This window comes from Pongo pygmaeus, chromosome 16 (assembly GCF_028885625.2).
Source record: "Pongo pygmaeus isolate AG05252 chromosome 16, NHGRI_mPonPyg2-v2.0_pri, whole genome shotgun sequence".
NCBI lineage: Eukaryota > Metazoa > Chordata > Mammalia > Primates > Hominidae > Pongo > Pongo pygmaeus.
The window spans coordinates 63,813,880-63,831,555 of record NC_072389.2 but is presented as its reverse complement, the minus strand read 5'-3'; the positions used below and the strand labels follow the sequence as shown (position 1 = coordinate 63,831,555).

Sequence of the window (17,676 nt, the reverse complement as noted above, 5' to 3'; positions counted from 1 at the left end):
ACGCTGTTACTCCTGAGAGATCAGAGGTAAGGAGGTAAAGGGCATCACCCAAAGTTGTGCAGCTAGGGCATAGGTATTAAGAAACCTCAAAGGCATTCCCCAAGTTCCTTTGGGAGAGACAACACGAAAACACAACACAGCAACAAAAACCAGCTCTGCCATCAGCCAGACCACAATATTCACAAGTGAATGGAGACAATGCCCACCGAATAGAAACATGTGCAGCACAGACCCTCCACATGTGTGTTTGCATCAAGATAGGGAGGAGGCCACTCCAAAATCAAAAAACATGACTAAACATTTCTCTCTTCTGACTAACAGGAATGACTCGTGTTCCTGTATCAATGCCAGCTCAGCCCTGTTTTCATCTTCTCATCAGCTAGATCATTTATTGATTATATTAAATAATAATTAGCGATAAGTAACTATTAAATTATTATGATGCCGAATCATTGAATTGGACTCCTTTTTGACAGAATCCAATCCAGAATTCCCCTTGCTTTCCAACCTTCCTTAGACTCAACCAGCACAAGCCCAAGTCTGGAGTGAGCTCTCCCTTGCTGCAGTAAACCACAGAAACTGACTTGCAATTGATGTCAGCTGTGTTCCCCATGGTCCGCGGATAGTGAATGTTTACGTCTCTAAAATGGGAATAAGAATTCCTACCCAATATTCTTTACAGGGCTATTGTAAGAATCAAGTAATATAATGCAGGTGGGAATGAATTTTTAAAGTTGAAATTGCTGTAAGTCTATAAGTGAGTATGACGTGGAATTTCCAAATGGTTCTCTTTTCAGATGTAGAATAAGATATTTTTAAGATGGAAGATTCATATTAAGCTTCTGTTACGTGCTCCTGCTTCAGTTTCATGGGTGTTAATCTTTCCCATGATTTAGTGTTAAGCATAGCAATTCATAAGAAAACTTCAAAGAGACTTGCTCCAAGCCTTGAGGCCTGCCTTGGAGGAAGAGCTGAGTGTTTGTGGGTGTAGGGCCAGGTGAGCTTGCAAAAGTGGTCCCTGCTGGGCCCCATCCCTGCCCTTTCCTGCTGGGAACCTTGCTCTCTATCAGGGAGTGGCCAGGGTTTTAGCCAGGCTGAGATAAGTCTATCAATCCATCTGGGAAAGGCAGCCTTTTAAAAACAACCCCCCTCATCAGTGGTCTGCCCTGCCTCCAGCATGAGGACAAAACTTCTGAGGATGGCCCTTGCTGTCCTTCCCTCTGGCCACTTCTTTTTATGTACCCCATCCAGGGCCTCCCCAAAATCTCAAGAATTCCCAACTTCACTCTCTCTTTTCCAGCCACTGAGTCAAGCAAGGCTGGTTCATGTTTTTTTCCCTCCGCTTACAGTGTCCTTCCACTTCTTGAAGGAAACTTCAAGATTCAACTCAGATATCACCTCCTCTGTAAAGGCTTCTCAGCTAACCTCCGCTGCCTCAGGGCTCTTGTAACATTTTGTATGTAGTGTTATTTACAAACTAATTGCATTGTGTTGAAATTATGTGCCTCTCCCAACTTTCAACCTCCCTGCCCCCACACACACCCCATAAGGGGCTAGAGACCCTGGCACAGTGGGAAGTCCTTGGTGAATGGATGTACGCTTTTTCATTTTTGTACCCTCAGGGATATACTTTCCTACTGACCATGGGGCCTGGTACACAGCGGACAGTTTAATAAATGCTGTCACAGCTGCTGTTGATCTTGTTATGTTTCAGTATAAAGCAGTTTGTTTTCTTACCACTTTGGTTTCTCTTGGGACAAGGAAGCTGGAACATTTGTCACTGGAAAGTTTTTGGCAGTCACGGAAAGGTCAGTCCTAGTCAACGGATAACCCATAAGCTCTGCCCAGCTTTGATAATGCCCCACTCATAGGAAAAGAATTTTCTTGATCGTATTTTCAGGCCTGCCAAGGAGCCGCTCAGGGTGGATGGTTAATTAGCTTTTGCAATGATTATTTTTCTACCAATTACAAGTAATGCTCAGCTTGGGAATTTTTCTTCATTTCAAGGCCTGCTTTCTTTTTATCATGTAGATATTTTATTTTGGACAAATACATTTTCACAAATATCTTGGGGTTTTAAATATTGTTGGGGTTGTAGCTACTGGGGAAGAGGTCAGTATCCAGGAGCAATAGATGTTGATTCTCACCCCTTCAACCCTAGAGAGTTAGAAGTGAAGTGAGGTTTGCCCTGTAGCCTCGTGTTGTTTCTGTAGGAAGCACCCTAGCCTGGAAGTCAGTAACCTAGGTTCAAGTCTTGGTTCTTTTGGTTTTTTTCTAGTGGTTCTCTGTGGTCCCCACACCAGCAGCATCATTTGGGAACTGGTGAGAAACGCGAATATCCAAGTCTACCCCAAGCTCACTGAATCAGCAACTCTGTAGTTAGGGCCCCAGAATCTTATTTTAATAAGCCCTTGCTGGGGTCAGTGGCTCACGCCTGTAATCCCAGCACTTTGGGAGGCTGAGGCGGGCAGATCACGAGGTCAAGAGTTCGAGACCAGCCTGGCCAACATGGTGAAACCCTGTCTCTACTAAAAGTACAAAAAATAGCTGGGCGTGGTGTTGTGTGTCTGTAATCCTGGCTACTCTGGAGGCTGAGGCAGGAGAATTGCTTGAACCCGGGAGGCAGAGGTTGCTGCGAGCCGAGATTGTGCCACTGCACTCCAGCCTGGGCAACAGAGCAAGACTCCGTCTCAGGAAAAACAAAAAAAGCAGCCTTTTAGGTGCTTTGATACCCACTACAGTTCCAGGATCACTGATGTAGTCAAACTCCTTTATTTTATCATTTCGTAGTAAATTTATTTTCTGATTATTTAAATCATGAAAGTCAATATACCATATACATACTATAACATTACATAAAGAGGGGAAGAGACAAAAGTTTAGATACAAACTCAACGGATGTATAAACATTTTCATGCATTTTCTTCCAGCATTTTTTTCTCAAACACATGTATTTTCACACAGTTGTAATCACAGGACACACATAATGAGGCCTGCTCTTCATGTTGGAACATAAACACTACTCAGTGTCGCCACCTACACATCTTCCTGAGAACTATTTTTAAGGGACGCTGCCAGTCCACTGGAGAGCCGTGCCAGAACTGACTTCACCAGGCCATGAATATGAACCTGCACATGTGGAGGTGAAAATGCTGTAGACAAAGAGGCCTCCGCTTGCATTCCATGCATTTCATTGTCTTCTCTTCACTTTTTCCCCATGCCTCCCCACCCCTAGCCAAGCCCCACTGGGGAAAAAATGAAATGAGGAATGCTTCTGGAAATAGAGCCCTAAGTGGGAAGGAAAGGGAAGTTAGCCAACAGCCCCATCTTCCAGTCACCCAGAAACTCCATTCTCCTGAGCCAGAAACCCTCTCCTGGAACCCCAAAGCAGCTGAGATGTCACTGTGCTACTTTGTGACCATGTTTAGGAATTGCACCTTCTGTGGGGCAGCCAGGTGGGCGCCCTGACTCCTCCAGGGCTGGAGTGACTGGACTTGGTCTTCTCGCCCCAAGTAGGTACCTGAATGTAAGACCCGACTGCCTTTCTTACCGTGGCTCCTCCACCCGCTGCTGGACAGACTAGGCTCGGCCCCCTTGTTCTAGTTATCACCTTGGGGCTGAAGTCCAGCCTGCTGGGCAGGGATCTGGAGGGTCCTATTGGCCCCTAGTCAGCCCTTTTCCCTGGTGGGCTGGACCCCAATTCCCGGCTGAGAGCGCCCCACTTGAAACTGGTCACCCCCCTGGGAGCCAGCGCACAGCACCTTCCTGGCTGTGAGAATCGCTGTGACCTCTGTTCTACGTGGAGCCCATGGCTGTCAGGGACACCCAGGCTGAGGCCCGGGTGGTGACATTCCCCTCATGATGAAATGGGGACTGTTCTGCCCTGTCTCGGGGCCCAGCCTCTTTCTGCCTCTCTCCCTGCTGTGCCACCTGTGATGACCCAGCATGCCCGCAGCACCGTGGCAGCTGATGTGGAGAGGAGGGCAGGGAGAGGGCCATCGTGGGAAGCCAGGTACCGGATTCTCTTGGCTTTTGGCTGTGCGCTCATTTGGCGATTCATGTTTTCAGGTCAGCTTACAGACCCCATGCCTTCAACCGTCAGCCCTGCAGTTTCTCTCTCCAGCTCAGAATGAAAGAATATGGGTTCCAGTCCTGGGTCCCCGTGAGAGGCAAGCAGAGTGGAGGACAGGCTGCTGTCCCCCGCCTCTCCAGGGTGGGCCTTTCAGCAGGACCACAGACCTGCTCAGCTGTAGGGCTAGGAAGGCTGGCCGTGGATGGGAGGGTCTCTTGCATGGGAAAGATAGAATTTCCCTGGAATTCTGGGGGCTGGCCCTCTGCTGATTCCAGAACAGTACGCACTCTTGGAAGAATGAGTTTCATCTCCGGACTCTATCTCAAATATTAGTCATGGGTGACATTTCATGTAATTGTGGAGGCCTCTCAGAAATCTGACAGAGCCTGCTCGGGTAGTGATTTTGAGTGTGGCTGAACCTGCAAAGTTGGGTGCTGGTGGCAGGTCGGAAGGACAGTGGAAAATCCCTTTCCCAGGGGTCGTCTTGGGATGACCAATCTAACTGTAGCTGATCAGGGCCTTTTTATTTTATTTTTCTTGTACATTTAAGTACTTAAAATTCTCCAAACCTTAAAACCCTTTATATATCTTTAAATGTACTTAGAATCTCTAGCAATATACAGCATGTGTCTACAGTTTTTTCATAATTATGATTCAACATGTAGATTATTTAGTCCTGTTTTTTTCCCTATATTATCGCATATACAATTTTCTTCCCTACATTATTGCATATACAATGTTCTTATACTTGTTTTACAAAGCTGCAACACCAGTTGTTACTGAGCTTTTTCAGAGGTCACAGGTCCCTTTGATAATTTGCCAAAAGTTTTGACCCCTGCTCCCCATTCAAAATGCACATACACACAGCCTTGCGTACCATCTCAGGAGGCTCCATGACTCTTGGAAACCCATCCTCTGTGCTAAGATCCCTGGTGTTAAACTGTGAGTGCTTAGGGGCCAGCAATAGGCTTGTATTTCTGAACTTCATCATTATTGCCCCCAAAAGTTTCTGTGACTTCTAGTAGTAGGTATTCAAAACAATGCCTCTTTGAAGTTGGGCTTAGCAATAGCTGGAGTTCCCGACTTCAGTGGTTTGCGCTTGGGCATTCACGTTGTTTCCAGTTTGTTGCAGTTTAACCAGTGTTGCTATCAAGACCGTACTATGGGATATTTTTTCTTTTTCTTCCTAGGTGGTCTATTTTTTGAAAGGTATTCGAGCTTGAAAAGCACATGTACTTTATCAGCTGTGTACCTCTGCTATTGTGCAAGGAAAGCCTCATTCTCTTCTGTCCAGATACCATCCTTCAACACCCTACTCAAATGCCGCCTCCTCCAAGAGGCCTTCTTCCCTCCACTTGGAAGTAAACTCTGCCTCTCTACTCATTCCTCTTTCACGGTGCTCATCACTTGCCATGTTCTAGCTGATAACATTTACATATGTGACTCAGTGGTATACCTCATGTATTTGACACACAGAATGGATCATTTTAATGACCCTCTGCTCTGTAAGACAAAAGTATTTTCAGTTATATTTATGTAAAAATCAGCAAGCATCACTACTTTCTTGATTTGTTCTTTAGTTATAAACCAGTGAACAATTTTTAAAAAGACAAATACATTTTAACTTTAAGATATTCAAATGCAGTAAAAATATTTTTCGTATGAGTCCAAATTTTTACCTACCAAACAAGATGTTACACCTCATTGTTCACAATCTGTTTTATTGCTTTAAATTGTAAACACATATGAGAAGCTTACAGTGGTCACCTAAGATGACAGAATTGAAGTAATTCAAGTTCTGGTTTTTTGTTTGTACAACCACTACGCTATCATTTTTTATTTCAGATCTACTGTTTACATGCAGGAGCAGGTAATAAGTGCCACTGAGGTTGGAGACACAAGGACGTCAAAGGATCTGAACCATCACACACTTACTCTCGCAACAAGAACACGCCCCTGAGTCTGTGCATGTTGGGGCCAAGTGCATAACCAGGAGTTCTCCAAATTAATGTCAATGTAGAACACAATATTTATGAAAGGATAAATGATAAAAATGTGATGAATTTGAAGTTTACATACACTTACTACATAAAACCCAACAGTAATCACAGAGATTGTTTACAACTTGGCCATAAAACCATTTTTTTCTGGAAAGAGCTTTGCCTTTATCGCTGATACTCTTTTTCTTTTGGGACGGAGTTTCACTTTGTTGCCCAGGATGGAGTGCGATGGCGCCATCTCGGCTCATTGCAACCTCTGCCTCCTGGGTTCAAGCAATTCTCCTGCCTCAGCCTACCAAGTAGCTGGGATTACAGGTGCCCACCACCATGCCTGGCTAATGTTTTGTATTTTTAGTAGAGATGACGTTTTACCATGTTGGCCTGGCTGGTTTCGAACTCCTAACCTCAGGTGATCCACTCACCTTGGCCTCCCAAAGTGCTGGGATTACAGGCGTGAGCCACTGCGCCTGGCCGACATTCTTTAGAATTGTGATAATGACAGGCAGAGCAGCTTTTGGTTATATTTGTATTTAAATTCTCCACAGATGGTTGCTCTTTTATTGCTGGCACATCCTCCCTCTACCCAGTCCCATGGCCCCCTATTCCCTCCCCACCCCACTCCCACCCCATTTGACCGTAAATTCCTGCAAGGTGGGGACGGCTGTGCAGCCCCCTGTTGTACAGTGCCCAGTGCACAAGCGCAGTGGTTTGCAGGCCAAGGCCCCAGGGAGATCGCCTTAGGATGTCCTCCCTTTTCCTCTATGGGAGGCCAGATTTTCTTCCTACATTTCAAACAAAGCAATACATCCCAACAGACCGAGTACAGAAACAGGTAAGAGAATCCAGCTGTCTTGTGAAGCCAGATATTAGAGAGATTTGCAACATTTCTTTGTAAAACAATGTCACTCTTCTGCTCCATGTAAAACTTATTTGGAAAATACAAGTTATTTTTCATAAAATTACATATGTTAACATGCAAGGGTTTATTATTTTAAAAAGCTTTAGCAGATTTTAAAGATTTCTCAGTTTTAATTTCTAATGAAGGAAATATTGATATCTCACATAATAAACACTGTTTGGGGTCCTCAATGATTTTTAAGAGAGGAAACGTGTGTGAACAGAGTGAGTGAGTTGTACTCAGGCACTGCCTTACGTATGGCAGGTGCTCACGTATGCTTGTGACATTCATGAGGGACTGACTGAATAGGTAGCTTCAGCTGCTCCTAGGATTTGGAAGCTGAGGCTGGGGTGGAGGGGAGGGAGAAGGTGTCTGTTGATAGTGGGCCCAGTACTGGGAAGGTGGGGCTTGCCAGGGTCTAGGAGCAGCAGCTGCTCTTTGGAGCAGCGTTGGCTCTCATGGCAACACCGGTTGGGGAACCTGGGTCTCAGGCAGTGGGGGCTGGGCATAAGTGTGATGTGCCATGCGGGCTTCAAGCAGCTCACTCTGTCCAGTCCCCCTTAGTGCTGAAGGGCAGGAACAACTGTCTGAATCTCCCTCTCTGTGAGAGGAACTGAGCAGAATGTTTTTCTAGAAACCTCTGGCTGTCAAATCACTGGGTGTGGGCTCGACAGAGAGCACTGCAGCCTCAGTAGACAGATTGAGGCTGCGGGTACCTCTCCCTGCTCTGCCCTGACCAGCTATGCGACCGCCGGCAAGGCACTTAACTGCCAGCTTACTCAACCATATGGTGAGGATGAGATAAAATGTCCGTGGAGTGCCTGGCACATGCTGGGTGCACAGCACATTAGTGACTCCATTAGAAAGATGTCATTAATAATAAATACTGAAAAGAAGTAGGCTGGGAGGAGGGGCTAAAGAGGAAGGGTCCTTGAGGGAATACTTCCTGGTGCTCGATGAGTGACAGTTGAAGGTTGGTATAGATCATTGTTTCTCAGCCTCTGCACTGATAACATTTTGGGCCAGATAATTCATTGTTGTGAGGGCTGTCCTGTGCATTGTAGGATATGAAGCAGCATCCCTGGCCTCTACCCACTAGATGCTGGAAGGGAAGCACTCTCTCCCTGGTCTTAACAACCAAAAATGTCTCCAGATATTGCCAAGTGTCCCCTGGAGGGCAAAATTGCGCCTATTGAGAACCGTTGGTGTAGAAACTTTCCTGACAAGGGCTCCACCACAGGACACCGGCTTCCCTGCGGTTTCCCCAGAAAGACATCACACCAGCCATATGCACACAGATTGGACTCACTCCTTGCAGAAAGAATTCTGCCAAGAGATTCTGCTTCCAAGAGAACAAGAGGCCTCCTGACTTGGATCCTCTTTCCTGAGGAACCCTCTTGCTAATAGTGGCCACTTCCCTCAGCATTTGCACAAACTAGGCCCCGGGGAAAGAAGCAGGCTGATCAGGACAATGAGATTGGTCAAGGAAAATCTGGACAATACCCAGAAGTCTGGGGCAGGTCGTCCCTCCCTTCAACCTCTATCTCAGCACTGACAGCTTCCAATTCCCATGGCTCCATTGCAAAAACAGTCCTGGCCAATCAACAGTAGAATGGATGAAGGAAGTGTGGTGTGGTCCCACAGTGGAATGCTACAGCAGTGAGAATGAATGAGCCTCAACTCTACGAAACTGCATGGTTCACTTTCACAAACATAATGTTGAACAAAAGAAGCCAGATGCGAAAGAGCAACCGATGTGTTTCTATTAATGAAAAATCTCCCCAAAGGAAACATCATATGTGTTAAGGCTTAAGGGGCACACAAGGAAGGCTTTGGGGTACTGGTTCAGTTTGTGAGAACTCATTGAGGATTTATGATACAGGCCCTTTTCTAGAAGTGTGTTACAAACTTCATTAAAAGTAAACAAACAAATACAACATTCTGGGGCAAAGGGCAGGAAAGGCCCTTTAGCAAAATCACTATGAACCAAGGGAATAAAGATTACCAGCAATTTTACCTGTATGGCTCTAAATTATTATGTAAGGGTCATTTTTGGATGTGGCTTTATAAATGAGATGATGTGTCAAAAATAATTAGTATAGTGCTTGGCACAGAAAATGCTTAGTGAATGGCAATAATTAATACTGCTACTCAGTTATTAACTGGCCTATGAAGTAAAATTATAGTCAAATACAAAGGAACAGCCTTTTTCTTAAAGGGGAAAAAAGCTTCTGAAATTTTTAGGTACATCCCCTGTTAGGGAATTTCTGATTTTCAAAGTTGTCGGAGCTCTCTCCAAGGCTAGTCTTAGAGAAAAGAAAAATCTAAGACTCTACCTTAGCGTTACTAGCTCCTGACCAGTAACCAGTACCAAAACAAAGTCCCAAACACCTGTCTAGTTTGGCCAAATTGTTCAATTAACTGATCCGTCATTTATTGGTCCACTGGTTAGCCTGGAAGCTGGGCTCCACTCTACTACCTTTCTGATCAGGCATTTGATCTGTCTTTCGCCATCAATCTAGTTTGTGAATTTACAAACAAAACAGGACTGCTGCTGGATTCTTCAGTCTCAGACTAAAATTTTGGCAGCAAAACAAAGTCTAGAAATTGTGCAATGATATCTCTACTTCAGACCTGACTGGAAATAGCACTCTCATAAATTCCCCTCTCTTCTGAGAGAGCCAGGCAGTTAGACAACCCCAACACGACAGAGCATTTCATTGCAAGCCTGGCTCCCCGGTTGCAAATTAGATGCTGCATTAACTCTCAGGAAGATCCGAATCGCTTTCAGATCATTCGCCGCTGAATAACTTTTAGCATGACTGTTTCCGTATCAGATACGCGAGAGACTTCACTGCTAGCTGCAGGCACTCTTAGAAGACTTTTAATCCTGGGATGATTTTCTAAAATTTCATTTCTGTTTACAAACGGCTACGTGTCCCTGAGAAACTGTGAGGTCATGTATAGAACCACCTGGCATGCTCTGAAGCAAGCTCTGTCCTATACAGTCAGAAACCCCTGGATTCTTTGTGACACACATTTTAAAAAGAAACGTTCATGCCCATCTCTGGAGAAAAGTCAGGCTCTTACCTGGTTTCAGGCTTTGTCCATGGGCACTTGATTGGATAAAGATGCATAAAACCAAGAGAATGGAGAAACACAGGGGACTTGTGTCCATTTCTCCGTTTCACCCGGGGTCCAGGCTTTCTTGGTAGTTTCTGAAGCCAAAGAGACCAGAATGCCTATTAGATACTTTGTTAGGGAAGGCTGCCCATTAATAATTAACTTCTCAACATGTTATCCACTGTTCAGACCCTTTCTTTACTGCCCCCAACTGCAAATCTAATTATATCTATTTTAAAAAGGTCGATTTACAGAAGTGCTTCTTATCCTGACACATTTTGAGAATAAAATACCTTGTTATGTATTCTTACCTTTTGGGGCCAAGGTCAGAGTTCCAAATTAATCAATTTAAAGCTGCTGTGTTGTGTTTGGAAATTCTGCCAAAGGTCGGGGTAGGTGGCTTCCACGTGGCTGCCTAAGCCTCCCTGTGACAGCGCTGCAAGGGGGATGCTGGCTCAGGAAAGTGGTGTTTCAAATTGCAGGCTAAGCCCAAAGAAAAAGAAAAGGGCCCTGCCATGCGGAGAGCCCCCAGAGGGCTCAAATTTCTGTTGGGTTCGGTGAAATTGGTGATGCTTGTGGTCAAAGTGTGGTGGGGCAACGTTTCTACAGCTGAAAGGGGCAGAAAACCCTTCACTCCCGTGTCAAAAGGAGCTGACGGAGAAGCAAAGATGCCCTTGCCAAGTGACCCATTGAGAGGTGATCCAAGAGTAAATACACTTCTTCCCCCTCTGTGTTTATTAATGTTCCAGCTGTGTAGAGGACTGAAAAGTAAGGCCACTCAGCAGAATCAGGTAGGGAAAAGGCTACCATAGATGACTTTTGTGATATTTTTGGGCCTCTAGTTTTACTTTAACTTTCTTCATTTGTTCAACATTTATATATTTTGGCATGCCTACTATGTGCCAAGCACTGTTGTAGGCATGTGGGGTATACAAGTCCTTATGTATCAGTGGAGGAAGGAGGAGTTGGATAACGGACAGTAGACATAATAAAGAAGAGATTTATGGCCAGGCGTGGTGGCTGTCTCCTGTAATCTCAGCCCTTTGCGAGGCTGAGGCGGGTGGATCATGAGGTCAGGGGTTTGAGACCAGCCTGACCAACATGGTGAAACCCCATCTGTACTAAAAATACAAAAGTTAGCTGGGCGTGGAGGTGAGCGCCTGTAATCCCAGCTACTCAGGAAGCTGAGGCAGGAGAATCGCTTGAACCTGGGAGGCGGAGGTTGCAGTGAACTGAGATCACGCCATTGCACTCCAGCCTGGGTGACATAGGGAGACTCCGTCTCAACAACAACAACAAAAAATATTTATGTAGACTGGTAGAATGTAATGAGAACCACCACAAGAAAAGCAGGGGGTTGGGGAGAAGGTAGGGATTTTAAGCAGAGTGGTTAGAGTGAATTGCATTGGGAAGTTAAACTTTCAGCAAAGGTTTGAAGGAAGTGAGGGAGTTGCCCCTGTGGACGTCTTGGGGAGGAGAGCTTTGGGCAGTCTGTGCAAAGACCCTGAGGCAGGAGTATGCCTGGTGTGCTCCAGGAATAGCAAGGAGGCCAATGAATGGGGAGACATTGTAAGGACTTTGACTTTTATGCTGTGACACATGGGGGCGACTCTGAGCAGAAGGGTGATATGATTTGTATTACCGTTTTAAAAGATCACTCTGGTTTGCAAGTGAGCCAGGGTGCAGTGGGGAGATCTGTTAGGAGGCTATTACAGTGGCCCAGTGAGAGGTGATGGTGGCTTGGCCCAGCATGGTAAAGGGCAACTGGGGAGTGGTGGATGGGTGCTGGATATATTTTGAAGGTAGAGCCCACAGGATTTTCTGACTGCTGAGATGTGAGATGTGGGAGAAAGAGAGGAGTTAAGGATGACTTCCAGGTTTTTGGCTTGAACAAGTAGATTAATGGGGTTGTTGTCAGCTGAGAAGGGAAAGCTGTGAGTGAGGCAGTTCTGTTGGGGGAAGATTAGAGATTCAGCCTTGGCCACGTGGGGCTTTGAGATGGCTCTTAGATATCCAAGTGGAAATGTTAAGTGGGCAAAATTAGATAACACGGTAATTATTGTCTGGATGAGCCTCATTCAAAGGGCCTTCTGAAGCCACCAGCAGACTTGGATGATCTTGACCCAGTCTAAAGCTGTGTTCTGTCCCATGACTGTACCTTCCTCCCAAGCCCTGCAGCTTGCGGACCATCCCGTCAGATATACAATTTCTTTTTCTTTTTCTTTTTTTTTTTTTTGAGACGGAATCTTGCTCTGTCACCCAGGCTGGAGTGCAGTGGCGCGATATCGGCTCACTGCAACCTCCACCTCCCAGGTTTAAGTGATTCTAGTGCTTCAGCCTTCAGAGTAGGTGTGACTACAGGCGCCCGCCACCATGCCTGGCTAATTTTTGTATTTTTAATAGGGATGCGGTTTTACCACGTTGGTCAGGCTGGTCTCTAACTCCTGACCTTGTGATCCACCCACCTCGGCCTCCCAAAGTGCTGGGATTACAGGCGTGAGTCACCGCGCCCATCAGATATACAATTTCTGAGCAAGGACTTCTGCCCTGGATACTTGGCTGGCTCCTGCACAGTTAAGCAGAATCTGAAAGTTCCACTTTTTTTTTCCTATAAAGCTGGCACGTAAAACCAGCTGGCTACCCATCTCGGGCTCCTCTCCCCTGTGCCCACACTCATCTCCTCTCCTCTGGGTACTGCCAGTAACCACCCCCACTCCCCATTTTATTTGGGACACAAACTCATCAAAAGAAACCAGTGAATCCAAGTGCCTCTGAAATACCAACCATGTGCCCCCACCCGCCCCCCAAATTTCTGCAGAGTACACTTTCTTACCACTTTTTACATGGTAAGAACACTTTCTACATGGGAAGAAGCCTTCGAGATTGTTTCTAGATCTTGTAGTTCCTTTACTTGCACCACCCAAAATTCCTCTAACATCATCTCATGCCAACTCAAATTCTATAAGGTTCTCCCGGAAAATGACAAGGAGGAGTGGGTACCTGTCCCCTTTCAGGGTGGTGTCTGCTTTCACCTCTACCTAAGCTCTTCCAGCCTGCCCCATCACCAGGTCTGACCTTCCAGTGGTGGTTTTAATGCACAAGCTCTGTTGTGTTTTCTTGAAGCTGACCCGGGAGGCTACTGGGAGGGAAGAGGGGAGGACTTCACAGAGTATGAGATTTCCTGAACTGGAGGGTCCTAGGCCTATCTACTTGCTGGTATAATATTATATAACCTTAATGAGTTCAATCTCCTCACCTATAAAATGGGGACAACATGTATCTGAGATAATATTTTGAGATATCAACTTTTCTCCCAAACTGTCTCACTTCCACTTAAGAGGGGCAAAGTAGAGAGAAGACTACAAATCTTTGTCTTCCAAAAATATAGGACCTTAGGGCAAGTGAATTTTATTTTATTTTTGGAGACAGGATCTTCCTATGTTGCCCAGGCTGGTTGTAAACTCCTGGGCTCAAGTGATCTTCCTGCCTTGGCCTCCCAAAGTGTGGGCAGGTGAATTCTAGCCAACAAGGAAAGCAAAAGGCTAAAATATCTTGAAGGGATGTGAAGGGAGAAGGAACCCCTAACCTTTCCATCACTAGAAAGACAGTCTCTTAGGCTTTGCAGGTGGTGTGGAAGGGGGAGGTTTGTCTATGGGTCTGAGAGCAGAGGGGACAGTACCTTGCTTCCCAGAAATCCTCCTGGAAGAGAAGAACCCAGAGAGGAAATGGTTGTGTTGGCAGATGGGCAAAAGATATACCTGGCTTGATGTAGGGTGGGAGAGCAGTGAGTCTCTGGGGCCAGCAGGTCATGTTGATGCAAGGATGGGCCCCTCAGTGGCCACCAATGTGGACTGATGACAGAGGACTGGGTCACACTCCCCTGACCCCATGCCTGGCTATTGTGTTGGTCCAGAACTATAGCATAACTACTGGGGTTGGGGGTTGGGTGGGGAGAAGAAATCCAGAAGGCCTGAAAATAGGGGTTAGGAGTCAGGAATTTAGATGGGTTACAGAGAATAGAGAACTTTATTGCACCTCAGAATCTGTGGACTGAAATTAATACCTCTACAAACAGAGGTATGCCATGAATATTAGAGATTTGTGTGTAAGGTGTCCAGCCAAGTGCCTGGTTCATAGTAGAGGGTCAATAAATTATAATGACCTATTTTGTGGGCAATATACTTAGCGGTCAAGGGTCCATGCTTTGAGGCTGGATACAGTGGGCAGTGGCTCACACTTGTAATCCCAATGCTTTGGGAGGCTGAGGCAGGAGGATCACTTGAGGCCAGGAGTTTGAGACTAGCCTGGGTAACATAGCAAGACCCCATCTATATAAGCATAAAAACCAAAAAATTAGCATGGTGTGGTGACACACACCTGTAGTCCTAGGTACTTGGGAGGCTGATGCAGGGAGATTGCTTGAACCCAGGAGGTGGAGGCTGCAGTGAGCTATGATCACACCACTGCACTCCAGCCTGGGTGACAGAGTGAGACCCTATCTCTAAAAGAAAAAAAAAAAAAGAGTCCAGCCTTGGGAATCTGACAGCTACAGGCTCAAATTCCTAGTCTGTCACTTGTACTTACTAGCTGAGTGAACTTGGATAAGACATTGTGACTGAGCTTTAGTTTTCTTCACCTGTGTAATGGGACTAATACTACCTCCCTCGTCTGATTAAGTGAGGCAATGCTTGTGAAGCCCTCAGCAATCCTAGGCCACAGGAAATAATTAATGGTAGCTAATTTTTTTTAATGTTTAAATTCACTGAGGGGATCACAAAGGTGTCCAGGAGTTAGATAACAATAAGCAATATAGTTGTAGCAAAAAATGTAAGGGGTAGGAAAACACAAGGGTCTGGATCAGTGGTTCCAAAATCCAATTGAGCATCAGAATAAGAGTCAGCTGGGGAGCTCAGACAAGGACAACTTATGGGCCCATTCCAGGAATACTGAGTAATGGAATCAACACTAGGTTCAAGGCCCGGTGAACCTTCATTTTAAACAAGTTCTCCAGGTAATTCTTGGTTACACAAAGTTCGAGAACCATTGCCTCAGAATGGTGCTTGAGAGATCTTTTGGGGCACAAGAAGAAAATAATATAGACCTTTCAGATTTTTCTTTGTATTTCCTTAGACAGTTCATGATTGTGCACGTATAATGTTTATAGTATAAAAGTACTATATAATTGGCACGTGGTACTATGGAATATACCAGTGCTATATTATTTATAAACAAATAAATAGATATTGGGGAGAGTCCTCAAATTAAAAAAAATACTTATAAAGATGTGTTGTCAAAAAATGGGTGAAGCCTCTGCCTTAGAGAGACAAAATGGTTCCCAGGGCTGCAAGACCTGACTGTCATATGCTTGACTCCAGCCATGCATCTGAGCAGTCAATAGATCCATTCATAGCATCTTTGGTCATTTCCATGCCAAAGGAAGCCCAGCAGTTTCTTGAGGCCTCTTCATTTCCTATTAGCTGAAGAGGAGGCGAGCCTGAGCCTCTTAGAGTTTGGAGCCTGCAATGGAGTGATCAGCATGGTGCATGTTAGCAAAGCCCTGTGGCTTCTTCCTTTGCAATTCTTTTTTTTTTTTTTTTTTTTTTTTTTTTTTTTTTTTTTTTTGGCATGGAGTCTCGCTGTGTTGCCCAGGCTGGAGTGCAATGGCATGATCCCGGCTCACTGCAACCTCTGCCTCCTGGGTTCAAGTGATTCTCATGCCTCAGCCTCCCTAGTAGCTGGGATTATAGGGTGTGCCACTAAGCTTGGCATTTTTTTGTGTTTTTAGTAGAGATGGGGTTTCACCATGTTGGCCAGGCTGGTCTAGAACTCCTGACCTCAAGTGATCTGCCTGCCTCAGCCTCCCAAAATGCTGGGATTACAGGCATGAGCCACCGTGCCTGGCCCCTTCCTTTGCAATTCTTTAAAGACTTTTCTATTTTGGGTGACACTGCATTCTGGTCTGCAATCCTCGATCTAAAGTAATAATGGTTTTATAATTAGGTTTTTAAACATTACCCAGTTCTTGCTATCTTTTAATTTGCAGAGCTTCTTGAATAAATAAAGATTTCAAGAGACTGGCATTTGATGACCTGAGAATGACCTTTTTCTTTAGTGTCATGGTGACAAGAAAGTTAGTTAGGAGAGAAGAAACAAATATTTTACAAGGATAAAGCCAGCAAATCCCAAGAGGAAAAGGCCGGGGGACCAAGTTGAAGTTCACTGATGACAGAAACAGAATTTTATACCCAGAATCAGGTTTTCTTCTTTTCATCTTCAGGAACTGGGATATCTTACCTGAGAAAGGCAGGCTTTTGTTGGTGTTATAATAAAATAATACTTTAAACAATAAAATTTGACACTGTTATTTCCTAATTTTGCAGTTGAGATTTAAGAGGTTAGGAACTGGTACCAAACTGTATCTCACCAGTAAAAGGCAGAGAGAGGAGAAGTCAGGGGATCTGAGGCCAGGTTCTGTTCTCTTAACAACCACAAATCCTTAATCCCTATGTATATGGCTTTCCCTGGGACTGAATCAGGCTTCTCAGCACATCAGCCTAGTCCACCTCCAAGACGAAATGAATTTCCCTGGATCATGTTATAGGAAAATGACTCTATCTTCTTTTACTCCTGCTTGGGGCCAGGGTGCCATGAGGAGAACGACCAAGTTTTTATTGGGTCACTCACTGATGTGTGTGGACATTCTTGCGCCATGAGGGAATATGGCAAAACAAGTAGGTAAACCTCGTTAATTTGAGTTAGTCTGGAACCTGTCCTCATTTGGAAAGTGGTTGGACTGGAGTTTAACATTTTCCTTATCTGTGTTAGAAAAAAAAAGACCTAATAAACAAACGAAGGGTGAAAATAAGATTGCAGAGGACATTTTAGACTATTTGGAAGAATTAGGTGTTTCAAGCATTTCAAATAGGTATTTATTCATCCAAGATTATCACGCCTGGTGACCAGGGGTGTCTTTGCATCAGCTCTGCCTCCAACTAGTTGTGTGACCTTGGGCAAATTCCGTAACCTATCTCTGCCTGTTTATTCCCCCGTCAAATGGGGTTATGAAGGTTAAATTATTATCACATGAAAATGCTTATAACAGCTCTTTGCATAGTCAAGCCTCTTTTGATTTTCTTAACAAATAAGGTAGGAATTATTTTCCCCATTTTACAGGTGAGAAAACTGAGGCTCAGAGATTCCTTATGCAAGGTCACATATCTAATTGATATAGATTGGATATAAGGACGCTAGGTCCCTGGAAGATCTAATATTCTGATTCCCAAAGTCTCAAGTTATGCAGCCAGGCAGCAAAGAGTTGAGATCTCTTTTCTTCTTATTTTTATGATTCCTGGTCTGTGTTGGCCCACGGACTCTCCTTATCAGGATTTCAGCTGCCAGATTATAGAACAATTGGGAAAATCATCATCACGACAACAACACCCTAGAACCAGAGCAGTCTTTTTTATGACTAGATACTGTGGAACCAGTAATGCATTTTATGATCTTAGAAATTCCAGTAGAATGGAAAACCTATTTTCTCTCTTTGTATTAGGCTTTGAAGCAAAAGGAAATAAAGATTTAAG

At 44.8% G+C, this 17,676-nt stretch overlaps 1 protein-coding gene across 1 annotated transcript in view; it reads right to left on the bottom strand.

Annotated features, from left to right (window-relative positions):
* The window catches only part of LIPC (lipase C, hepatic type), a 161,228-nt gene that overhangs the window by 129,490 nt on the left and 14,062 nt on the right, over positions 1-17,676 (bottom strand). Inside the window, exon 2 of the mRNA XM_054450000.2 lies at positions 10,061-10,188. Coding sequence (XP_054305975.1) covers positions 10,061-10,148 — 88 coding nt within the window. The 5' untranslated portion in view covers positions 10,149-10,188. The remainder of the gene's footprint in view (positions 1-10,060; positions 10,189-17,676) is intronic.